Source organism: Protopterus annectens, chromosome 6.part1, assembly GCF_019279795.1.
Source record: "Protopterus annectens isolate FY-2018-M chromosome 6.part1, PAN1.0, whole genome shotgun sequence".
Classification (NCBI taxonomy): Eukaryota; Metazoa; Chordata; order Ceratodontiformes; family Protopteridae; genus Protopterus; species Protopterus annectens.
Window position 1 is genome coordinate 69,564,287 of NC_056738.1, and position 27,162 is coordinate 69,591,448.

The following is a 27,162-nucleotide window of genomic DNA, read 5'->3' on the forward strand; positions in this document are numbered from 1 at the left end:
CAGTGAGGCCCTTTTGTGGGATGTCCACATCGTTAGGAGTTTTGATTATGGCTCCTAGTTTGCAGTCATCTGCGAACTTTGTTAGCCAAAGACCTTCTGTGTTAGCCTGTACTTCAGAGAAGTAGATACCAAACAGGAGAGTACCCAGGACTGAACCCTGTGGTACTCCACTTGTCACTGGTCTGTAGTTGGATTTAGTCTGCTACTTTTACAGTGGGTTTTCAGTGAGCCAGTTGGCAACCCATCTTGTGACATAGGGATTTATACCTAGTTTAGTGAGTTTATAATTCCACTGTGGGGGATGGTGTCGAAAGCCTTGGCAAGATCTAGATAGGTTATGTGAACCACCTTGCCCCTCATCTACGGCTTTGGTGACCTCTTCAAAGAAGTCTATCAGGTTTAGGAGACATGATCTGCCTTTTACAAACTCAAACTGGGTAGGGTCCAGAGTTTGGAGATTACCAATGTCATTGTTTATAAGTTGCATGATGATACGTTCCATAGCCTTGCAGACCAGGCTCGTCCAGGATGATGGGGCGGTAGTTCCCAGGGTTCGTGGTGGCTCCCCTTTTGTGGAGTGGGATAACCATTGCTGTGCACCATTCAATGGGCACAAAGCCTGAGGTGAGGCTATGATTGAACATAGTACTTAGGTGGGGTGCCAGTTCTTTCTGTAGTTCATGTAGAACACAGCCTGGGATGTTGTCAGGTCCCATGGATGCTGTGTTCTTAGCTTTAGAGAGTGTGTTTTTTACCTGTGCAGCCATGATTACAGGAACTTTGCATTCTTCCGGTATAGAGATGGGCCCTTTAGGGGGTGAGAGAGGGGTAAAGTTAGCACTGAACCTGACTGCCAGGATGTTTGCAATATCAGTTGGTTCTGTATATTTAGTGCCATTATGCTTTAACTCAGAGCAGATCTGAGTGTTGCCATTGAGATTCTTGACATAGCTATAGAATGCTTTGTGGTTGTCTTTAGAATCAGTGGCAATTTTGTTTTCGTAACTAGCTCTGGAGGATTTTATGAGGGATCCCAGCTTCTTACTGAGGCTGGCCACGGAGTTCCTCCGATCATGGGATTTTACTCTTTTTTGCAACAGTTTCTTTCTTCTGTTATAGAGTTTGTTTATGGCAGGGGACCACCAGATTGGCTTCCTTTTTTTGGAGGATAGCATCTTGGTTCTGTTAGGGATTGCACGATCCATGCACTTGTGTAAGTGCTTATAAAGTGCATTTTTATATGATTCAGCAGTCTTATCCCTATTGTCCATCAGCATGGGTGTCGTAAAGTTTGCCACTTCTGTCTTAAGAAGCGTGAAGTTGGCTTTGGAGAAATTTTTTACGATGGTTTCCCTAATGGGGGGTGGGGGTGGGATGTGGATGTCCAGGGTAATTAGCTTGTAGTCAAATCTGCCCAACGAGGAACTGACCTCTGGTGTGGAACACTGGTTGTCCATGTTGGTAATGACCAGGTCTAGGATATTGCTGCCCCTGGTGGGGGTGTGGATAAGTTGATCCAAGGCATTGGAATTTATGAATTCCAGAAAACGTTGAGCACAAAGAGTTGGTACATGAGTAGTTTTCCAAGGTAATGGTGGGGTAGTTGAACTCCCCCATTATTAGGGTGTTAGGTTGTACCCTAATATTTTCCAGTGTATCAAGAAATGGGTAGTGGGAATCGTGAGGCATGGTGGGGAATCTGTAGCAAGCTACTATTTGGATTGTGGTCTTGCCCAGAGTTAGTTGCACTTGGATAATCTTGGATGCATTATGCTGAACAACTAACCTGGAGGTGTGGATATCCTTAATGAATATGGACATGCCTCTGCCTTTAGTGTTTCGGTCCAGGTTAGGTGGCCGAAAGGTGTGGTATGAATTATAGCCTGGTAATGCAGGGGTGCTCTCTGGAGCCTTGAACCAGGTCTCTGTCACTGTAGGTTTAGACTTCTAGCATTAAGTAGCATTACCCTCAGATTTTGCTTGCTTGTACCTGTTACGGTGTGTGCTAGTGGATTCCCATGCTCTGGAACAGGCTTCCTATCCATGTGAATCAGTCCATCCCTAACTCTGTTTAAGCAAATCGTTGACCAATGGATGGGAAATTGTAAATTCACCTTGGGTCTGGCCACCATGTCTCTGATAGAGGCAGACAGTAATGCACAACCAACATACCTGCTACCTTCCACATAATCTCTAGAAACCTCCTAATTAACATACCCTCCTAATAAACACTTATGATACATAGAGACACAATTGAGTTGGATTGCATGACTAGGCTTATAAAAGGCTCTGATGTTTAACTTCATAGGTTCATAGTTATACACTAAGCTATGTTGAGGGATACAGTAGTCAAGTCTTTACTAAGCAAAGATTTTCTGGAGCATGGTAGAGGATACGGAAGTGGCGTACAGAAGTAATACCTTACAGTTTATGGTGTTCAAGTACTTATTCATCTAGGTATAATTTTATTAAAAATGTTGGAAGAAGTCCTAGTTGAAGGGGGGAGGGCAAGACACCCTTGGGGTAAAAGATTGTAGTTTCTTTGAAATGGTCCCTTGCTGAATCAGGACCTGAATAAATTTATAATTACCAAATTGTGCCTTTCTATATGCTTCAACTTTAACCTGAAGAATTCTGGCAAGAGTGAAATTGCATCTCATAAGGCTTGATGAAAGGTAGACATGGATCCATTATTGACTTTCTCTCCCAACAGTATGTGGCCAAAAATAATTGTCATAGGATTCTTTAGTAAAGACTCACCTAATTTGTTCAATTTTCATGCTAAAATTTTGCTAATGTATATGACTATCTTGCTGTAGAGAAGTGAGTCACAAGGTCAGGTTTTGCTTTGACTTCAGGAAGAAAGAAAACTTTCCTTGAATAAACTGTGCTACATACCCAGGAGTCTTGCTTGCTCAACCCTCATCGCACTGATTTCCCTTTCCCGAGAGTTGGGAAATATTTGATTGTGGGACCCAAAGCACCAGTCTCCTGTACTGCAGTGGAAATTTGCTCATTGGCCTGGATACCAATTTAAAATGGTTGTAGAGGAAGAAAAAGCCTACTAGAAGCTTGAATTACTTAATGTGCTGAAGTCATACATTGATCAAATCCCTATCATTCTCAAGCTTGTTTATAGTTTTCCACTATAAAGACTATGTAAAATAATTTAACTTCCATGTGATTCTGTAGTCTTTGAGCAACTATAAGGCAGATGCATGTAACTTTTGAAGTCAACAGGTATAACTTCAAAGCAGGAGATTGAATCACCGCACTTGGATCTTGTTATGATGGCTAACTTAGGCGCTGGATTAATGGGAGCACAACAAAATGTCATCAAATGTAGATGCATTTAGGTATAGGGTTTATCTTTACTACAGACCTCTTCTGATCTTTTGGCTGCTGATTGTTTAGCCAGTTGTGGTGTGGCTCTAGGTAACAAATTCCAAGGTTACCTTCATATCTGTAATCTGCTGATTCTTGGGATATATATATCTAGATCTGTATAGCAAATGGTGTGGTCCATGTGGCAGGAAGGATATCACACTGTGTGCTTGTAGTATATGCAGTAGAAAATATACCCTGCCAGCAGGGTTCTGGGGGGCACTCAGCAAATGGAATCTGTGACTTTCTTACATCAGTCCAGACTCATGAGGCAGTTGATGTATTTTACATTTCCTGTCCATTGCCGGAATTAAAAGAAATACTATAACATCATCTACAAGCATGCTAAAAAATGAAAATTCTGCTGTTTCCACAAGTAGAATCCCACTTGTGCATTATGGAGTAATCTTTGTATGTCATGGCATTCATAGCCAAAGCAAAAAGAAGTGACAGGGAGGGGACATCTCTGCTTACTTATACAATGGAAGGGTTTCAGTTCAGAAACCCAGGGGAGTAACCTGACCAACCCAAAGGTCTCTACAATATAACATCAAACTTGATGTAAAAATGGACGGGAACCACACCACTCAAAGGTTTTTTTGGCATCAACCCCCATGGCTAATGATGGAGAGTCCTCTTTGAATGAAGACCCATAACCCTGTTAACAATGTTGCTTGGCTGCCTCTTAAGTACAGATCCTGCCAAGTGGTGGTGGCCCATACTGTGAACCAGAGAACTGATGTGCTTAGTCTAAAGCAGACATACAAACTTTATAGTTAGCAGCAGTATGTTGATGGATCAGTTGAATTCCTTTTCTACAGGATCATGGCAGCTTGGGGCCACCCTCCTTGAAAGGGAGAAGTGGAGACAAAGGAGTTGAAAAATGAAAATTACAAACTTTTGTTGACAGAAAAGGCCTGAGGAGGAGGAAAAAGGTTGTAAACTTCAGAAAGGAAGTCATCAGGGCACTGCTGCCCTACCCAGCTTTAAAGAAAAATGCATATTTATATTTTCCTTAAACTGAGTTTCTAATCTGTCTGTTAATGGACAGAGTTCTGTGCTGTCTCTGTCAGAGAGGAGTCCATGAGCCATGTAGTCACTTCTTCACCAGAAGGAAAAAAACTTTGGCTTGACAGTATGCAAAGAGGTTTGGCATGCATCTGAAGGAAAAGACAGGATGGCTATTCTATGGATTCTGGAAAAGTTGTACCCATCTGCTAAGCTCTTGGTGTTTGACCTGCTTAGCCAGCAAGTGTGCTGGATAGCATTTAAAGGACTAACTGTTTAGATGTGTTTGTGGCATAAGGCCAGATAGAAGCTATGTGGAAAACCTCTTGTGAGCAGTTGAAAAATGCAAACCTTCTAGGAACAAGGTCAGCAATGTGGCATCTTCATTTGGACATGTCAAAACACATGTTCAACACAGTTCTACAAACAGAAATATCCACTCAGCTGAAATGATAACCATACATGTTGGAGAGTACAAGAAAGCAGTTGTCAAGTGAGTACATAAACAAAATGAACCTTTAGAAGAGTTTACTGATGTACATTGGGCTATATGATGTGTCATCCAAAGTAGTACAGCACTGTAACATTTATCAAGCTTTGGGGCATCAGCCATTGTAGCCTAAAGCATGTAAATGAGGACTTAAAACTGCATTTTACACAACTGTGGAGTGTTGCAGAGGGGATGGAGCTGTAATTGCTATCCTGAATTAACCCAGAGCAACTTGGACTTCAGAAGGTCACCCTTCTTGCAGATGTGGCTGATAGGATGTATATCCCCATATGATATCTGTTTCGTCAGAGTCTGACACATTTTACAGAAGTCTAGATAATGTCTGTGAAAATAGATAAGACCACAACCCATTAGATCTACTCAGAGTAGCTGTACTTACAATAGCACTCTTTTTCATGTTTTGTAAAATTGGACCTATTGTAGAATACCAGAGATATCAAAAATGTTAAGTACGATTTAAGTATATGAATGTAAAGATCAGTATGCCAAGTGTGAATAAATATTTTTAAAACTATTTAGATCTGTAAGTGCAGGAATATAAATTATTATTGCTGCTAATGTTAAAGCAGTGATTATTTAAAATATTGCTTTTAAAATTCTAGCAAAGCACGAATTCTACTTAGCTTTGATTACTCCTGTAAAAACTAGGCTGTAGTATTTACATTGTCAACGACAGTGGGAAACAATGCATTATAAAGAAATTTTATCTGTTTCTGTTTACTAAATTGCTGTCAAGTGGCCATTTAATAACACAAGTTCACATTTCAGGTAGAGCAGTTAATTTTGTATTTAATTCAAAGAAATGTTCTGGAAAATACTAGAGGAAATGGCTTTAAATATATTTTAGTTATATTTCTTGGATATAATCAAGTTGATGTCACCTCGAATGTGCAGACTTACCAATGTCTGTTTGCTATGAATATGTTTCACAATTCCAAGCTTCTCATATGCCCAATGGACCAATATATTTGATTATTTCACTGTAAAGCATGATTTGAAATAATGCATGACATTTCTTATTCCTGTACCACCAGTATCTGACCCAAAGACTTCATGCCTGAATATTTTAATGCAACACACAATAATTTGCGTAAAGTACCTTGCAGCCTTAAAGCTCTTACATGTTGAGTCTGAATCAGTATTGTATTTTGCTCAAGTATTAGCTTTAAAGTTGACAGTTTTGCAGTTAATGATGAGTATTTCTGACTAACAGTTGATTTGATTTTGGCCTTTTCATTCATTCCTCAACTGATGGGTTTGGAGCTGAGACTCTGGTCTGACTCTGCTGCTTCTACCAGATCATTGGAGTGAAGAACTCTCAAGCTCCTCCCTTTACCCATATCTCCCTGCCAACCTAACATACCTCCGATTTAGTTTGCTGTCAGCTTCAGATGCAGATCCCTTGGCTGTCAAGCCTTTTATTTGAGTTGTTCCAGTTTTCATAGCCTGTTTTGTTGCGAGTCAGTTTATATTTCTAACATTTATATTTTACTGTTTTTTTCCTCTCTCCCATAATTTTTGAGCTGAATTTAACTGTTTTCTGCTCCTTTTCTGTACCCTTCCTAGTTGCATTGTTGGTATCCCTTCTTTCCTCTTCGGAGTATTTTTTTCTTACCGTTGTTAGTAGTTTTTCACTTTTCGTTCTTTCTTCTATTCAGAACTTTTCTATCATTAGTTTATTAGAAAATTTTCTCTATAGTGATTTAGCTCAGTATTGTTATTGTGGTGTTTTATTATGGCTGACAAGCCTACGGGATTCAAAAAGTGTGTTATCTGTGGGCATAACGTTCCCAAATCCAGTGCCCACAGGGAATGTGTGTATTGCCTTGGTCCAACTTTAGAAGCAGACTTTTCAATCTGCTCTGGCTTTAATTCCAGTGTTTTAACCGATTGAAGAAGCAAGCCTTCTTCCACCTACCTCACTTGCATGGGGTCAAATCCCTTCCAAAAAGTCTGACAAGAGTAAGTCTGTGTCAATGCCAAATGGTAAGGAGTCTGTAAGAGGTCTCCTGACCATTCTTTGATATCACCTCCTTCAGTGGCGCCTCCTACAAAAGCGCATAAGAAGTTGGATTCTTTTGTCTTGGATCCGACCATTTTGAAATATAGATCTCCATGGATCCATTCCTCTATGCTTCTTTTGGATCCAGTTTCATCTAGGCTCCCTTCTCCCTTCCTGGAGGGATCTCCATGAAGACACTTCAGACCTCCATCCAGTACGTCATCTCTTAGGTCTTTCGGAAGCCGATGTTCATTGGATGATGAAGGTCCTCAGAGCACAGGCTTAGATGGGTGTTCTCTTGGTTCTGACTCCCACCTAGTCTGCAAGCTATCTTTTGTCCACTCCATCCTTGGTATCTCAATCTGACCTACTGTTTCAGAAACATGGATCTAGATCTCTGGGGGTGTCTTCACTGGACTGGAAGGCAATCTGTTCTTTGACTCCAATGGATTCCTTGAGCCGACCTGCTCTGAGACTTTCGGAGGCCAAAGACTCTCTGAGATAAAGCAGTTGCGCCCAATCTGAGGGGGGGGGGGGTTGGAGTAGACTCTGAAACCATCAGAGCCATCTCTTCCCCTCATGTCCTTGGCGCTAGATAGTTTGGGTCCAACTCCCTTCTCTGGTGGACTGCTGGTGTGCTTGCAGGAGCTGAGGGTTTCAGAGATTCTGGCTGTGGTGCTCTCAACTTCTGTGTCCCCTAGGAATTCTGACTTTGAGGTTGTGGAGAGGGCTTTCTCTTTGGCTAGAGAAGAGGCATCCCTGCCTCATCCAGTTCTTTGCTCTGAGTCTTGCCCATCCCTTCCACTGGGACAGCCAGCCTAAACTAGTCTCCAGCTGGTCTGTCGGGACAATGTCCTGTCTTTAGATACGTTCCCAGAACATCCCCAGAAGAGAACATGTAAAAGGGGGCACTTAGATTCCCCACAGGAATCTGTCACAGAAGACACCAATTTTTGAAAGGGGGGGGGGGGCAGATCACCACCTGAAAACATCTCCTTTTGGAGACATCCTGGAGCTCCTGAAACAAAATGGTGGTTCGTCCTCCGACACTCCCTCTCAGGAGGAATCTGTGTTCCTGGAGGCTTTCGACTCTGGCCTATCTACTTGTTGGATGAACCCCCCCCCCCCCCTGGCCAATGAGCTCATTAACCTGGTCTCTTGCTGGGCGTGGAAGGAACCAGATACTGTAGACTCAATACCGAAAAGACCAGACAAGATTTCAGCTCCCCCTAAGGACTGAGCACACTAGAGCAAAGGAATCCCAGTCGATGCTATGGTTGCAGCTGTAGCCACAAAGAAAGAATTGGCAAAACCGAGGTCTTCTGTTCATCCCCCCCTAACAGAGAGTCGAGAACTTTGAACAGATTTGGGAAGCATGTATACGCTTCAGCAACCTTTGTCCTCGGGTCACTGAATTACTTGGTAGATTTTATGAAATTACAAAGAGATTTGACAAAGGAGCTTTCCAAATCTCTTTCTAGGTCCATGTCATCTGAAGATGGAAATAGAATCTCCTCACAACTGGCCACCCTACAATTCATCTTGAATGCATCCATGAGGTTAATCTCTCTTGCAACGGAACGTACCTCATCGGCTGCGGGTTTAAATATAGCCATTGGGAGACCTGCCTGGATGCACTTATGTGATTTTGTGGAGCCCTTTGTCTTTGTTCATCAATGTGCCCTTTGACAGATCTTCTTTGCTCAGCCCCAAAGTTAAAGACACACTCCCCAGATATGAGCAAGAGGGAAAGACCCTGTCTGCTGTGAGTGTACATTTTTCAACCCCTCAAAAAACTTTATCTAGGAATCAGCAATGAGGTAGAAAAATATGGTTTTGGAAATGTCAGGGTCCTTTTCAAGATTTCAAGATTCACATGGAGATAGTTCCCCTAAGGGCAGAGGGGGAAACACAAATGGAAGACACTGTCCTCATAGCAGAGGTAGTCCGCAGGACCAGGGTTTCAGGGATTCTTTCTCGGATGAGCCTTATTGGTGCTCCTGAAAGGAGGGCTGACTGTTCTCCTCTGGAGGCAGTTGGGGGATGTTTGTCTCTGCACCAGAGAGCCTGCCTATCTATTGTAGAACAGTTATGAGTGTAGAGAATCATATCCAGAGGTTATACCATACCATTTTTTTCTAACCCCTCTCAGCAGTGTGAAAAAAATCCCCAATGTTCTGCCCAGTCAGAGGAATGCAGCATCTCTAGAGATAAAAAAAAAAAAAAAAAATGCTTGAAAAAAAGTCATCCAAGAGGATCCCCAGATAGAACTTGCTCAAGATTCTTCTTGGTGCCAAAAAAGACAGGGGACGAGAGACCAATTCTGGATTTCAGCAAATTAAATCAATTTGTACAGTATTTAAAGTTTCGGATGGTCATGGTTCAGTCCATTTTGCCTCTACTGCAAAAGGACTATTGGATGTGCTCAGTAGATCTTCAGGATGCGTACAATCTCATCACGATGAACAGGCACTCTAGATGATACCTATGCTTACAGCTGGGAACCAGTCAGTACCAGTTCAGAGCACAGCCCTTTGGTCTCGCCACAGCCCCAGGGTATTCACCAAATGCATAGCAGTGGAAGCTGCTCACTTGAGACTGCTGGGATGCGGAGTGTTTTCATATCTAGAAGACTGGATCCTCCCTGCCCCAACCAGGCATCAACTTCTACAGGCAAGGGACTACTTGCTCCAGTTGTATGTTCATCTAGGAATCACGGTCAGTTACAACAAATAGCTTGCGTCTGCTCAGAGGCCTGAGTTTATAGGTACTCATCTGGACATAGTCAGTCAAATAGCATCTTTTCCCTGTACTCAAATGTAGACACTGAGGTCCCAGGTCAAAAAAAGTAATTCAGAGTTCTTTTCTCCTGGCTTGATTAATCTTGCAAGTACTAGGATCAATGGCAGCAGCTATCACTCATTATTCTGGCCATATTCCACATGCAAGTCCTTCAATCAGTGGACACTTTCAGCCCTGTGGTCCATTCTTCTACATCTGTTGAACACTCTCTAGTCAAGAGTACACAAGCATGCAAAGGATATCTTTGGTGAATTCATTCAAATCAGCTCTGCAAAGGACATCCATTTTTTCTTCCCATGATCACAACCATGTTACTTGGGAAGGTCAGACAAGGGATGTAGTCCCCCGAGGAGGCAAATGCACAGATCAGTGTCCTGGAGATGAGAGCAGTCCTCCTACCTTTAAAGGCCTTTCAAAATGTTCTCCCATCCCGGACAATTGCCATTCAAATTGCCTCTTTATTGATTAGCAGTGCGAGTCTGGCAGTGGGTGATCTCTTCCAATTGCTTTCTAATAACCATGCACATTTCAGGGAAATCCAGCATGATTGCAGACAAACTAAACCGGTCCATTCTGATGCCTCATGAGTGATCTCTCAATGTCAAAATGGCAAAGAGAAGTTTCTGTTGATGGGGCAAGCCATACTGTGATCTATTCACTTCTCCCCTCGACAACAATTGCAGCAGGTAATTTGCCCTGATCCCTACAACAGGGGAATCACTGAGAGATGCTGTAGTTCAGGATTGGTCTCTAGTGTTCTTTATGCTTGCCCATCATTGCCTCTCATTCCCAAATTTCTACAGAAAGCATTCTGGCGGAAGAGCACAGTTATCCTCACTGCACCCTTCTGGTCTTGTCAGATCTGGTTTCATTTCCTCTAGCCTCATCTTCTACATCCACAGTGGGTACTGGATCTCACTCTAGACCTTCTCTCTCACCTGACAAGTATGTCTCATCCAGAATTAACAGGCCTCAAACTGACCACATGATTTCCCCAAATCCATTGTTTTCTAGACAGTCCAGGCTCTCCTTCCTGGTATGTCATGTCTTGTTATCTTTTCAGAAAGCTTCTGCTAGAAGAATTTACAAAAGTTAAGTGGAAGAGATTTGTTTTGTTGGGCCCTCAGCAAGGATCTGGACCATTTTTCAGCATCTGTGCCATCTATCCTTGAACTTTTAGCTTCAATTTTTAATGAAGGTGCTAGTTTTTCAACTATTAATGTACAATTGGCTGCCATTTCTAATTTCCACCTGGGCAAGAATAACTCTACCTTAGCTTCTTCTAAGCGAAGTAAAGCCTTTTTACTTAGACCCCTGTTAAAGGATCCTACTTTTCCTTATGATTTAACTGTCAAGCTTCTTGCCTTGATACAAACTCCTTTCAAATCATCAGCTAAAGCAGAACTAAGATTTTTATCCTGTAAAACTACTTTTCTGGTCGCTATAACATCAGCTAGATGAGTATCTGAACTCCAGGTTCTATCTTCTAACCCTCCTTGCCTATTTTTTCACAAAGACAGGGTAACCTTGCAAACAAATCCATCTTTTTTGCCTAAGGTAGCTTCTGAGTCCAATATAAACCACATAATTAATCTACCAGTTTTCTTTACTAACTTTTTAAATAAGAGAGAGCATATGTTCCACCTTTTAGATGTGAACAGGCAACTTCACTTTTATCATCACAGAACCAAAAACTTTAGGAAAACTGAGTAACTATTTGTTTTGTTTTCTCCTAACAGATTGGGCAAACCAGTATCCAAAGTTACATTGGTAAAGCCTCCTAGGGTTCATTCCATGAGGTTTCTAGCAGTTTCTTTAACCTTTTGGTCAAGGGCTTCGCTAGATGACATTTGCGCAGCTGCAACTTGGACTAATTCTCGCACCTTTATTGCTCGTTAAAAATTAGATTTCATTTCCAGGAATAAAGCGGCCTTTGGCTTTGCAGTACTCTGGAATATCCTTCCATGAGGGCCTCCCCAAATTACAGTAGATGGGGACTCTGTCCAGTCAGTGGAGGAATGAATGAAAAGGACGACATCAAATAAAGTTATGTACTCGCTATAACGTTCCATCTGTGTTGTATATTTTCATTTTTCCACCCCTTTTCGCCCACCTGCCACCTCCCTTTGCTTCTGAAAAGATGTAATAGTTTTTACAGGAATCTCTGTTCCTTGTTTGAGCTCCAGCTTCCTTTTTTCTTTCTACTTTTGTTAATTTATGTAATAGGTTGTCCCTTTATATCTAGGAGCAGCAAACTTCATCTGAGGTATGTTAGGCTGGTGGGGCATTATAGGTAAAGGAAGGAGCCCAAGAGTTCTTGGATCTGATGATCTGGTAGAAGCTGCCGAGTCAGATCTGACTCCCTGATTCGAACCCATCAGTTGAGGAAGAATGAAAATGGACAACACAAATGGAAGGTTATGGTAAATACATAACTTTTTTTCTTTCATTATTCTGTAAGCAAAATGCTAAGAGGACATGAAGCAGTTGTCAATAGAGTACATAAAATGAACATTTTGTAGGGTTTATTGATGTACATTGGGCTATAGAAGATGATGCACTTTGTTTCAGCGTTTTCACGGAGTCTACAGACCTTTCCATTTTTCATTATTGACTTCAGCAACATGTAAATTTTGCATAGCACTTATTATCTTATACACCCTTGTAAAATTGAAAGAAATTGGTTGATCTACAAAAAGCTGACTGCATGCATTTTATTGCAGCCAAGGCATATGGTGTCCAAGAAAGTTTGAAAGTGGTGGTATGCATTTCATAAGAAAATATTCAGTTTCTTTTGCTGTAACAAAAGAAAGTTGCAGTTAAATTTTCTGATTTTGTGAAGAGACTGGATGTTGAACAGAATGATGATAGATTTAAATCAACCTAGGCACTGTCCTCACTTTTCAGTAAAAAAAAACAAATCCTGTTAGAAGGCAGTTGATGGAAAATGATGTTCTATTGTACATGGTAAGGCACAGACTGGTTGATTTGCAGGATAAGGCCTGAACACCTCTGAACTCTCCAGATTTGCACAGACTGTCCAAAATTTTGGCTCATATTTTTGGTTTGTTCATCATAAAATTTGTGGTTTTCTGGCAAGTCACTGGGATGATGTGAGGATTGAAGCCACGAAGTAATGATATACATTTGATTTTTCAGACTTCAAATCCTCAGAAAATGTATGTTGAAACAAATCTTGTTACTCTAGCAACTTTCTAAGCACAATATTTAAAATATGTCCCTATTTTGGGGCCTGTGTCTCGCCATTTTGTTGGGCTTTGTCCAGATTTCATGTACTAAGAGGTTGAGAGGTATGGGCCTGAATAATAAATTTGATTATGGGTGCACAGTGAAAGTTGAGCAGAACATGTCCAAGACATGATAGTGACTTGGAGTCGTCTTCTGGTGGAAGAAATATTAATTGGATTTTCCCAGTTAACAAAGACAAACAAATTCTTGAGTCCTGTCAACTTTCTTTGATGTCAGGTGTGGAACAAGAGGTCCCCAAGATTGCACTGTTTCATTTTGAAAATTGGGTGAAACCGTAAATATTCTCTCAGCTGTGGTAACCAGGTAAAGTGTGTTCACTTGCTGAAAGAAGTATTCATTCTGATTATGAATTTCCTGAACATATGATTAAACAGAGCATATTTTGATACTATAAGGGAGCATTGTCTAAAGTCGAGGTCTAGGTTATAATCTGGTTGCATCTAGCCATTTCAAAGGTCTTTTTTCTTGGCAGTGAGTGACAGTATTTTTGAAGAAGATATGGAATACTTTGCATCTTTAAACTTGAAGTTGATCATGTAGAAGGGTCATTATATGAGAGGTGTTCAGATGAAACAGTTCTGACTTGAAAGATGATGAGTGAGATATTAATGATGCCGATTGAGAAGGAAATTCACTAGAGCATATATTTTTTGGTTTCTGTACGCCACCTCCTCCTGAGTTGAAGACTCAGCTCATGGAGTTTAGCTCCCTGATGTTGACCTCCCCATTTGCTGTTTCCTCTGAGTAATTACTGTTGTTGCCATTTCTAAGTGCATGCCAACAGAGATTCTGTGTGTCTGTTCTAATGTGGGGTGGGTATGGGGGAGCTTCCCCCACTGCAAAAAAAAAAGAAAAATGCATACTTTTAAAACCATTTTAGCATGCATTCATTCATTCTTACACAGTTTAAGATGATTCCTTGTATGTCATGCTCTTGTCCACCTCCAGATGCCTTAAAACATTTTCAGACATCTTTTAGTGTAAAGGTTCGTAAGGCTTGAACTGACTTGTTGGCCCACTGGCTGAAGCAAAGGAGTTATGTTCTGAGGAAGACCTTTGACAGTGATAAAGCTGAATTGATCCTCTAGTGATTCAAACAGCCAAGGGTTATAACCATGGACATATATAAAAGTAAGTGTGCTTTTAAGTGAAGTTTGTTCCTTTCCAGATATGATTTCACCAAAAGGCAAAAGACTTGCATTCCTTGTTCATTAAGCAGGTGCTTGGTCACTCAGGCTGCCGTGTTGCATCCAAGTTACTCTTGATGACTTTGTTGTTAAGCACTCATAGTATCAAGAATGGTACACCAGCATCAGCTTCACTTCAAAATCGCTAGAGGTATTGGCACCCCACAACAAGGTTAGCCTGCCTTTCATAGGCTTATGCCCCTGTGAAGTGGCTTTTTTTGCGATTTAATGTCACCTGGACATTTTCTTCTAGGATAATCCAGTTTAAGTACAGACTTGTTGAGGGACGTAGCCTTCTATAAGATCTATAAAATCAGCCCTGATATTAGACAGGTGTTTCTTGATTTGTGTTTAAATTCTCGGTATGTCTTAGTGCACCTTTGTTTAAAGCATGTGAACCACTCTTTGCTGTTTTTTACCAGCTGTGTATGCCTTTATGATATGGGTTGTTGATCAGTCTGTTGAGAAGAGTCTTCTGTCTTCTGTTGTGCATTCTGTGTGTATGATGTCTGGTCTCAAGTGTGTGGGCTAAACAGCTTTTCTGCTGGATTTGGCAAGGGAATGAGATGCCTTTAAATGTATTAATTTTTAGGCCTGTTGCCTGCAGTTTAAAGGACTTCAGTGGTTTTATGACTCCTGCCTACATCGAGGAATCCAGTGCTCCCCAACCACTGTCTGGAATGTTTGGACCAAATCCATCTCTGTACAGGGAGATAAATTAGTCTTGTGAGGTTTTTGTATGGAATTCTAGAGAATGCCTAGCTGAAGTTATGAATATATTGTATACTTTATGTGAACTTAAAGTTTGTTGAAACTGAATAAAGTTGTTTGTTTGACTGAGAAATGTATCTGACTTGAGCGTGTCAGATACGGAAATTTGAGGTGATATATATATATATATATATATATATATATATATATATGTATATATATATATATATATATATATATATATATATATATATAGCAGAGGAGCAGAGTTATTTAACAAGTTGTGAAATCTAATTTATGCAATATCAGGAAGGAGAATATTTTATAGATTATTAAGGAGGCTACTGTAAATTTAATTAGTATTCTAGTATTTTTGTTATGTACCGTGTTTACCACTTTTGAATGCTTGCACCAAGCTCATTTCTGTTTGTGCAAGACTATTTTATTTTACATATATGTTTTGCTTTTTAAAGTATTTTAAAGGTGGTTATGCATTTTCATTTGATTTTCTTGTGTTGTGATGGAAGTGGTATGGTAGACAAGTAGAATTCCCTGCATTTCCTTTATCGTATGAAAACAGAACATGCACCATTTTCTCTTTGTGTATGGCGGAAAAGCTTTTTTAATGTGCTGGAGGGTATAACTTGATACTGCAAATAAATGTGTTAAATGCAAATAAATGAGTTGTACTAAAACATCATTGTTTAAAGGATGACTATTACCTGCCATCTGCTTAAAGTTTGTATTAAAATATAATTGCTAAAATTTAGAATTATTGCTCTAATTAATGTATAAGATGTTTGTTTTGCCTCCTTATGCTTTTGAAAAGATGAATAAAAAAGTGGCATCAGTTGGAAGATGCCAGCAGCAGGTCTTTATTTCATTAGCTGTATCGTTTTTGTCACAAAGACATTTATGAGGTTTACCATCCACTGTACGATAAACTGGCTCCTTCCAGCTTTACAATACCTTTATTCACTCCTAAAACTCACTATATGATTTGTTCAGACCTGTCCCAGGACTTCTTGCCTGTTCATCACCTTAGGTGTTCAAGATTAGTTATTCCAACTATGTTTTATGGCTGTGAACTTTGGCTCCTCCTCCAGCTCTTGGGATCCAGGTATGGAAGTCTTTCATGAGTCTGCCAAGATGCTGCTTTTCAGGAAAAAAAAATAAAAAAGGGAAAAAAAGAAAAAAATAAAACAAAAAAATCCATCTGGTTAATTCATACTGGAGCAACTTTTTCATCTTAAATCAGAAGGTACCTACATGCTTTATAAGACCACTTGAAAGAAATGAGGATAGTTCTGTATTACATAAACTTGAAAGTCCTTACTTTCTCTTTATTTATTATTTATTTATTTTACATTTGTTGACCGGGCTATTCCAACTGGATATATGTCCATTTTCAGTAGAGGCCCGGGGAGAAAAGCTCCACTAAAGTTTAATAGCAATATCAGATACAGTACATTTTTTAAGGTTAGGCAATGCAAGTTATTTGCATAGTAGCTAAGCAATCATATCAATGACAAAAATGTATACAAGATAATAGTGAACACATATTTAAGAGGTAGAGACCAGTACATACTATAGAGAGCTTGCTAATCACGAACAAGCTCTGCAGTACCTTCTAAGATAGGCCAAGTTAGTACCAACTTTTGTTAGCTGACTGCTAATACATTCTGAGGTTAATGGGAAGGAGGGCAAAGCATAGCAGTAGTGGAATAAGTATACAAAAAGTATGAAGGAAGGAGGTGATTAATCTGGGTTGGTGCATGGACATAGCCAGTGATTTTTAAGGTATTCTTTGAGTTGCTTTTTGAAAAGTGGTGTAGAGGAAAGATGAGAGTTCCCTGGGAAGCAGGTTCCAAGTTTTCCCCACAGTGTTGGAGAACTGAGAGCCCCCAGCCTTATTGTAAGACTTGTGTAATGATGCTAGTAGTTTATTTGCTGAGCGTAGGGTAGAAAGATGTATGTAGGGGGTAATAAGGCTAGTGAGTATTGGAGTATTACTAGGATGATAAGGGATCTTGTACGTGTTGTTCTAGATTGTGACAATGGTGGGTTCTAAATGGGAGCTTGTGGCAAATCTGGCAATATTATTGTAAGAGGTGCAAGTTTGTTGAGGTTATTTTTAGAAAGATTGGTATAAATGGGTGAGGCATAGAGGAGGGAAGAGATAAGATGGGTGTGGGCAATAGTAGTTCTAGCTGTAGGAGTAAGGAAGGATTTAATCCTGTAAAGGGAGCCTAGCTTTCTGTTCACTGATTTTATTGTGGTGTTGATGTGTGTCAAAGGTCAGTTTGTTAAAAGTTTTATGTACTTGATATTTTGTAGCTTATGACGTCATACAAATAGTACATATTCATTTAATGTATACACTGGGGCTGTACAGTACTAAGTGGAACTAACAGAAGGCAGTGTATAAACAAAGGAAAACTAATAAATGATATGTAAGAAGCACACGGACAAGGGCAGGTGAAGAATGAGGTAGGAAAAGGAGTACATACGAAAGTTACGTACTTAACATAATAATAAATCTGTGTTGTCTCATTTTCAGCCGGTTTAATGTTTGGGTTTTTGGATCCAGCCAGATCTGACGTTGACACCTTAGAGTATTGTATCCAAGATCTCTTACTCCTCTACTACCCACAATCCTTCTGATTTACCCCAGATCAAGTTTGTTTACTCTATGTATGTATGCTGTGTAGGAGCGTCATGGTGAAAACCTGTGATTTTTTTTGAACTACATTTTCTTACCTCCCCCTTGATTCCTGGAAAAAGGATCTCTGTGGAGTGGAGAAATAGATTCGCAAGGCAGACTGGATCATACCTTCTTGTTTGCTCCTGTTAAGCATTTACTTTACCTTGGGTGGAAACAGAGTGGAACTTTTAAAGGGAGCATTTATAAAGGACACCTTGAAGCTTTCCGCGAAATTGCGTAGCCGCGTCCAGGCATGGCAACACATTGTAAAATCTGTGCTGGCTGCTCTTGATGTGCCATCAGCTGCATTTCATTACAGTTGCATAGCTACATTAGATGTGGGTTGTAGAGGAGACATTGGGTGTCTGTGTTTTTGGATGTCCGGTAGTAAGTTACCCGAAAGAGACTTGGAAACCTCCTTGATCAAATCCCTTTGAAATCAAATGTGCCAGACAATTCAGCACTCAAAGTGCAAAGGTCACAGAAGTACAAGTCCATTTCCCTAGTCTCTCAAACACCCTGGACTCTGTTAGGAGAAGAACATTCCTTCTTCATGGCTGCTGCTACCACCATGGCATCTACTGAAGGCCTTTAGTCTAATGTTTACAGTCCTTTGGGGCTGTTAAAATTCTGTCCATTTTTTTAGGAAGGGGGTCTGTCACATCAGGTTCCTTTCAAGACTTTTGAGCAATAAGGTCTATTAAGTCATCAGGAGGTGAGAACACCCAGGATGCCAATGGGCCAGACCGAAAAGCTTCAAGGAATATGGACTCATCATAAAGAGCTTCAGTGCACCATCCCCCCTTGCTTCATCCGTTTCTAGTATGTCCCCAAAGGCGACATCCTCTGGGGGGGTCCTTCTTCTTCATCTAATTCTATGTCTTATGTGACAGACTCAGACAAGGAGTCTATATGCTTCCATTTGCTTGTCCTCTTTCATGGAATGTGTCTCTGGGGCTCTGACAGGTATGTCATAATCACACGTGGAGCTCAAACTTTGAGCTGTCTCAAAGCCAGATGGATTTGTCTGCCCCCGTCAACTTGAATGAGAAGAATGAGGCACAAGATACATTGGGAATCGAAATGGATCCAAACTCAGTAAACACAACTGTCTTCTTGGCCCAGCCAAAGCCCTGTCCACAGCTTCAAAAGTCAAGCTTGCCATTGGAGTCTAGGAAAAACTTCCTCTGTCAGCTGATTTTGAAGTTTTCCAACTTCAATACAGGTAATTTCCAAGGAGGACTTTAAAGCCGAGTTGTCAAGTGCCAAAGCACCCAGGGGAAGGAATGGCACTGAAAACTTTGAAGTTGACTGCAACGTCAGAGCTCCGATCTCAGCACTTTGATTCTGGGTGGTCATCTAGACCTGAAGGCATCAGAGTCAAGAGTAAGGAAAGAAGCTGAAGCGGAATTCTTCAAGACTACTGGGTCCAGTGAAGCTGCACCAGAAGGGTTCAGACCCATGAACTTAAGCTCAGAGAAAGGAGTCTGTCAGAATGAGGTGTGATGGACCTGTTCCTGCCCACCTGTGGAGGATGGTGCTAGAAGGACCACCAGCTGAATCTGTGTCCTCAAAAATGTTATCATCCAGCCGACATCCATCTCAGTAAGACTTTTAGTGGACGGACCAGACCTTGATGATGAAGCTACAGACACAGGTATTGAAGGTAGCTTGTCCTGAAGTATTGGTGAATGTAACCTGAGGCTGATTAGGCCCGCAGAAAAATGTTTTTGTTAGAGAGTTCAGATGTGGGATGCAGATCCGACTGTCTAGACAACTTGATGTGCTGGACCCAGGAGATTAGATGAATCCAGAGACCTTTTTCTAGACTTCTGACTTTTTGTCTTCCTTTCTTTTTTCATCTGCTGATATCTCTTGGTGTTTTTCCTTATATATGTTTTTCTCCTTTTCCTTTGTTTTCAGTAGCGGGAGCTGTAGAAGGCTGTCTAACGTCAGAGGAACATCATGGTAGACCTTGTCTGAGGGTAAGCAAATCCTTGGAGTATTCATTTTTCTTTCCTCCCATGGAGGGCTCTGGATCTGAAGGCAGCACAGATACTACCACTGTCTTGAAGATGAGAAGCACCTAAACAATAGACCTAAAGGGAATGGGGGTCTCAGTATGAAAAATATCAATAGATCTCAGCAGAGAAAACGGTACTTGTCCTAAGTTAGAAAGACTATAACTCTAATATCTATAGCTTTGACTGTATGATAAGAGGCTGAAAGGTAAGTAACAACACTACTAGAAATTTCTACAAAGGTAGCACCATCATACAAAGATGTAAATAGTAAAAACTACCTACACTAACCCTAAAAAGTAACCTAATCCTAACTCTAAGTAGCAATATTATAAGGAAAGGGAGGAGCAGAAAGTGTTAACAAATTTTTTGCTTTCACTAATCATAAATGCTTGGAGCTCTCAAGAGGACACGTCTGGTTGAACAGGTGGAAAGCAAGGGAATCGTGGCTAGGGGAGGAGTCAGAGCTTTTGGATCCAGTACTCTGATATAAGGCACTGAGGTCAGATCCAACAACTAACACACTGAATTGGATCCATGGTTAAAGGGATGTAGTTAGATGTGCACAGAGAATAGCAACAGATTTAGCAAGTTGAAAAGAAGATGAGACATGAAAAGAAGTAATTATAGTGAAAGTCGCACAAGTGGAAATGGAAAGAAAAGGAAATGTACCATTTGAGATGTAAGTAAAAGCTTCAAGAACAGGCTGTAGATATAAACTAGTCTAATAGAGTAGAGGTAATAATTTAAAAAGGGAGAGAGGAAGGGCAGAAAGATTCACAAGACATTTGAAAACAAAATTACTTAACTGAAAAATATTTCTTTATTAAAAGTGATATGGGAAAGAGAAGTAAATCCCAGGTAAGAAAGGTAAAGATTAGCAAAGAAATTACACCTGTTGCAATTTCTAAACGTCTGAACTGCAAGAGAGAACCATGGAAAAGTATTAACTTTAAAAGAAAAAAAGTAGAATGGATAGTAAAGAATTTATTTGCATTATCATCTTAGGCATTTTCATGTTTAGTTGCTTTCCTTTTTCCGTACATCCTCCTGAGATGCCTTGTAATGATGGACCCCAAAAGGAAAATAATGGAAAACAGGTGCACTTTTGTTGTATACATGTTTTTTTTTGTTTTTTTTTTTTTTAACTAAAACTGAACAGAGCAACTTTCAAAATGCAAGGAAAATACCAGGCCATGTTCTCAATAGCTGTAGTATGACTTGTGATGCTAGCAGTCCTTACTTGATCATTGTGCTGCTCTGGTTGCATAATTGCAAGGAATGCTTGTCAAATCTTTCACAAGCATCAAGTCCATAACCATTGGGGTTGATTCTAGCTCTTTGATTTGGTGATTCCTAGTAAATTTCACCAGTCTTTTTCTAGCTGAGTACATACATTGAGCTTGTGTTAAGAAAATGCCGTGGAGAACAGTAGTTGACTTGCATTCTCCGTCAAGCCTTGTTGGAAGTTGACCACTGAAGAACTAGACGTGGAGTAAGAGGCTGTATCCTACTGGGGAAAAGGACTTGAAAAAAAAAAAAAATGTCTGTAACCGTAAGTATGTTAACTTTTAGGGCCTTCAAGGCATTGAAGACTTCCTTGCTTAGACTGACAATAAAGGCTATGGCCAAAATGGACCATTTCCTTGACTGTGGAAAATGCATCCCAGACATGTTAGCCCCAATAAGGAAATAAATCATTATCAGTTAATTTGCATATCTCTGAATCATGAGCAAATACTAAAAGTATGAATCACCTAATCACTACTGGCAGCTCATGCCTCATGTTGGGAAAGGCTCTTTCCCCACATTCACTCTCCCACACACATGCACACTAAAACACACAGAACATCTCTGATGCATGCTCTTTATTTTTTCCCTTACCCCTTGTAAGTCATGTGCATTTATAGTCGGTCAGTAATGCCAGATAGTTTCATTCTTCTTATAGTTTGATAATCACATGGTGATACCTTAGCTGTTGCTATGTGAAAATTGTAAGTGCCTTCGGGTAATATTGAAAAAAATGTTCCTGGTGTCATCTAGTATTCCACTCTGCTTTGTCCTGAAGTATTCAGCATGGTCTTTCAGTCTCCCCCCCCCCCTCCCCCTCATCCTTCACAACTGTGCTTGAGTTTGCCCTTGTGTATAGTTACAATCAGCCAATAATACCAGACTTTGAGTTTCATACTTGCTATAGTTTACAAAAGTCACTAACACAGGCCTTCTCGTTTAGTGCAACAGACTAAATCTTTAGGATGATAAGGAACATTTTCCACCATTTTTGTTATGCTGCGTTTCAGTGATTTGAGGTGCAGTTTAGAGTATCCCTAGTGTCTAGCAGTGATACAGAGGACTAAAGCTCTGCATTGTTAATAAGTTGCTTTGTGTGCTGAGGGTGCAGAGTTCAAAGCTCTTTGCCTAGTGTCTGGTGTCCCCCTCCCATACCTCTTTCATTTTACTAAACTGTTATTCTGTTTATGTATTTATTGTATTTGTTATCAAGATATTCTGACTGGCAGATTTTTATTTTCAGTAGAGGCCTGGTGAGGAAAGCTCCACAATAGTTGTATAACATACAGATATTTCAAATGATAAGTTAGAGAAGTGCCACATAAAAGCACTTCAAAAAATGGCAAGCAAAAAAGGTTTTAGTGCTTTCATCCACCATAAAGGACTTCTGATGAACTCCTTGGATGAAAGCTCTAAAACTTAATGCTTGGTTTACGTGCTTGTTGTTTTAGGATGCAGAAACATATGGACATACATAGAATTTAGTAAAGTATATATATATATATATATATATATATATATATATATATATATATAGCAGCTAAAAATTCTTTACAAGATTGACATTTAAATGTACAAAATGCAGTATGTTTTTTTTCCGAACATATTCGGAGCTGTGGCAGGTAGAGATGACAAGGAGAGCAGAAGCTGATAAGGGAGGAGGAAGGTGGATAGAGTAGAGAAAAGGATCTGAATGAGTTTGACTAGAAAAAAGTTTGAGTTGTAGGAAGTTATAATTGTAATACTCTCCCTGGTTTCTAGGGTTTCCCCCTCCTATATATATATATATATATATATATATATATATATATATATATATATATATATATATATATATATATATATATATATATATATGGAGGGATGGGCAGGAAAGTATAACACATAGGCAAGGAAAGTCGAGATGAAAACTTGGTAGATTGTGAGAGTTCAAACAGGTAATAAGGAGAGGCTCCAAAGAAGTAGAATAAAGTGCCTTTAACCAAGTTGCAGAGATATGTATTGGCTGCAAGTGACTGAGTGTATAGTCTGAAAACACCACAGGGAGTTGCAGTAGTCAAGGCATGAAGAAAGCAGAGAAACTGCACCTACAGTCATGTTATGAAGTGGTGAAAGGTCCTTGATTCAGGCAATGTTCCTTAGACACATAGGACTTAAAATAGATGACAGCTGGTCCTTTAGTAGTAGTAGTCTGTTATCAGGAGTCACTCTAAATCAGGCACCTTAGAGACAAATCCCAGCCGCTCATCCCACCTGTAATATAGGGACTCAAGGATGGGGGAGATTTGGGTGCCTGAGAGTGGCATGTAAGCCAGTAGCAACTCTGTTGGTCATGCTGAGCTTGAGCAGGTTACCAGCTATCCACTGATTACAGCCAAGGTCATATACTAGTAGTTCGCAAGTGACAGAGTCCTGTGGGAAGAAGACATAAAGATGCAAGTCATCAACATACCAATGTTACTGCAGAACTGTCCTCCTGATGACATCACTCAGGGTCTGTAAATATGAAAAAATAGGGCCTATTGTGTGTGGAACATACAATATGTGTAAATACATGAATGCTGGCAAGTTTGTCATGGCAAATAGTGAGAAGTAGCACTTTACTCTAAGGAACACTTTCATTGTATTACTGTTGGTATTGTATATTTTGCAACATGTGTTTCCTGTCCAGCATTTTAAGATAGGGAGGCAAAGAACATGTTTAAACTGTGTCCGCCGACACTTGTATGCTATCGGGAAAGCTGATGCTTCCAATGCTTTAGCCAAGCATAGTAGTATTTGTAAAAATTTCAACAAGTTTGTTTTTTGTTACTGATAAAGTGGGGAAATATAATGTGTGGTGGTAATTGGCAAACTCTTGACTAGGGAGGTGTATTTGCTGTTACTTTTACAAGAGGACAAGAAACCAAGATTAATTGAAAGTATATCCATCAACTGTGTTCTACGTAATAAATACAATACAGTTTGGTTGTTTTTGTACATGTGACATCTTTTTATATTGTGATTTTAATATTTACTTTTCATTGAGATAAAGTCTGTTACAATTTTGAGATGAAAGCACTTAATATATTAATAAAGTAATTCTTGTGCGGTTCAAAAAATATTGCAGTTTTTGCTCATTAGTCTAGGAGACTTTAAAGGTATTAAAGTCCCCCCCACATACACTCATATTCATGCATTTGTATATGTATGACACACACACACTCCACACCTGATCACACACATGGGTGTGCACACCCCTACCCTACCTATCTCCCTACTGCATCCACCTAGGCAGGCACACACACACACACACCTGAAATCTTATTTCTTTGCATTCATTCACACATGGATGCGCACACCACCACCACCTGTCTGCAAAACTCCCCAGCACTCTAACGCAGTCTCACTCTTTGTTATGGGAATAGGGTAGGTTTTATCAGCAGTGCCACCCTGCCAGTGTCAGACCCAGTGAAAGTCTCGGGCACCCACCAGTTGGTCATGGCTCTGGTGCAGCCAGTGGTGGGCAGAGAAGTCTTTCCAGGTGGCTGTTGTGTGCTTCAAGATATCAGACCACCAGCACCCCATCAACTTAGCAAGCTGGATTTGTGTGATGAAGGGTCCTCACACTAATGGTCACACCATTGACTAGTGAAGCCTCACCAAGGGCAAGGCTAGAGGGCTTATCTGAACAAGATGGCAAATGTTTGGCCTTGTGCATTAGCACAGCTGACCAAGCTGACTTGTGCATTCGCTCACCTACGTAACTACCTTACCACAGGCATTTCTTAGTGAATACATACTGCTAATTAGAATTCCTCATTAGCATATGTGGTAGGCCACAAACTCAGCTCACCTTGATGCTGTACCCTTTGTGGTATAGCACCACAGTAGGACTGTCTCTGAATCAGAAATGGTTACCCCAAAGGGTAAAGTGGGCTTACCCTTTGTGGTAACCTTTAAGAATCTCACCCAAAGTGACTTTGTCAAGCAATGAGGTTTTCTGTGTAGGCACCCAGAGGTTTTGCTGATTTCTTATGGTAAAAAGTAAAGTTCTTAATGCAGTCATTTTTTAACAGAGTAATTGAGCTACTTCAGTGAGTATCCTTTTTATTTCAGATTAACTAAAACTTTTGACAAAGACTTTTATGGAGTACATCTGACAGCAAGCGTTTAATAGGTGTGACTCGAAATTTTGAGCTAACATTGCAGTAAATTGTGATGGAACTTTCTTGCTCTCGTGGTATATTATTGAATAAAACAGATTATTGAAATGCACTGGGAATGTAGTCTTGCCAGATTTGTTGATGCTGTTTTTTTTTTTCTTTTGCAAGGAACCACCAAAAAATGTGGCTCTCATTCAGCATCCCAACATGATCTGCTGTCCACATCTTGGTGCTAGCACTAGAGAAGCCCAGACTCGCTGTGGGGAAGATATTGCAGTCCAAATTGTGGACATGATCAAGGGCAAGTCATTATTTGGAGCAGTATGTGTTAACTTTTGATTCTTGTATGTTTTGATAACATTAAGATGTAGTGTTTTAAGAAAATAGTTGCCAAACAGACTATCATATTAAATACAGTTAAGTAGACAAAATGCTTAATGCTTGTTAATATCAGTCAGTCTCACCTGGTGCTGTAAAATTATTTGTTTTTGCCAAGACTGATTTTTTTAAGTACACTTTCTGCATCACTCCACTGTGTGTGTAGGGAGTTAATTAGTTGCATTGAAAGAAGTTTGGGAATGTGTCAACAATCTGGATTCTTGAGTTGCAGGGCACTGAACCACAGTCAGTGTGACTGTACCAAAACGTTTGCCCTGGGATTCAGATTTATGGCAGCTTTGATTGTGCCAGGCTAGTCACTGTTTACCTATTGGGAGTGAGCTGGCCTTAATCACACTGACAAATAACATAGTGAAAATGTTTTATGAACACTGCATCTAATTAAAAAAAACACTTGCCCTGCCAGAACAGGGTCTGTGGTGAGGTCACTTATTCCCCATTGGTGGCTAAAAAATGCAATGACAAACCCAAAGGAACATGACATGTGTGTTCGTGTAATTTGGCTCTATGCATTTGTGCAAGCACTGAAGAGACGAGATGGAAAAGGCAGCCATCAGCTGTAAAGGACTCGCAGCACTGGTTTAATCTATTTTTTGATTGGATTAAAGGGTGGAATGGGATTATAAGATGGTTATGAAAAAGGGGAAGCAACCAGAGGGATGCACGTAAAGCAAACTGCTAAGGAATGAACAAGATGGGAAAGGAGAAATTAGGATTTTTGGGGGGGGGGGGGGTGCCAATTTTTTATATAGCAAAAAGGTAAGGTAGGGTCAGCAGTAAGGGAAACTAAAAGAATTTTAAGGGGGGTTAGGGAAGGTGGCAGATGTATGTGCACAAGCCTAGAGGGAGAAGACTCAAAGGTGTTGGCACACTGTAGGTGGGGGAGCACAGTATATGAGGAGACATCTGAAACAGAGGGAAGACTGTGGTGATACGGAGGATTGTACATCAACCAAGGGAGGACATAGACACAAAGGAGGGGAACACTGGTATGGGGATAGGGTAGGTATTATCAGCAGTGCCACCCTGCCAGTGTCAGACCCAGTGAAAGTCTTGGGCACCCACCAGTTGGTCATGGCTCTGGTGCAGCCGGTGGTGGGCAGAGAAGTCTTTCCAGGTGGCTGTTGTGTGCATCAAGATACCAGACCACCAGCACCCCATCACCTTAGCAAGCTGGCTTTGTATATTGAAGGGTCCTCACCCTAATAGTCACACCATTGATTAGTGAAGCCTCACCAAGAGCAAGGTTAGAGGGCTCATTTGCTTCCTCCTCGGGTACTTCTGAGGAGGCAGCCTTGGCAGACGGGGGTATTGGTGCAGGTCATGGTGGTGGTCATTTGGGTCTGGTTGTGTACAACAGAGCCACAGGCACTGTTATAGATGCTGATGTATAGAAAAGAAAATAAATGGACTGAAACAACTAAACAACCCAAAAACTTAATCAACAGTAAGGATTGCAGCAAAGAGGAAAGTGGAGAAAAATGCAAAAATACTATGAACTAGAACTATTGAAAACACATTAGACAACTGCAGATGTACCTGAGTTAATGATAAAACATTAGTGACAGTAACAGGGATGTACTACAAATGCAGACATATGTAAGCCGATATTTGCAACCTGCGTAAACTGAATTAGTTGTATGTGCAACTACACTGCCTTTGACTGACCAATGAAGTGTGCTATACTTGGATGAACTATAGTAATGTCCCTGCATGGGAATATGTAGG

At 40.4% G+C, this 27,162-nt stretch overlaps 1 protein-coding gene across 1 annotated transcript in view; it reads left to right on the forward strand.

Annotated features, from left to right (window-relative positions):
• Positions 1 to 27,162, forward strand: part of PHGDH (phosphoglycerate dehydrogenase) — a 376,392-nt gene that overhangs the window by 185,884 nt on the left and 163,346 nt on the right. The window contains exon 8 of the mRNA XM_044075497.1: positions 25,204 to 25,356. Coding sequence (XP_043931432.1) covers positions 25,204 to 25,356 — 153 coding nt within the window. The remainder of the gene's footprint in view (positions 1 to 25,203; positions 25,357 to 27,162) is intronic.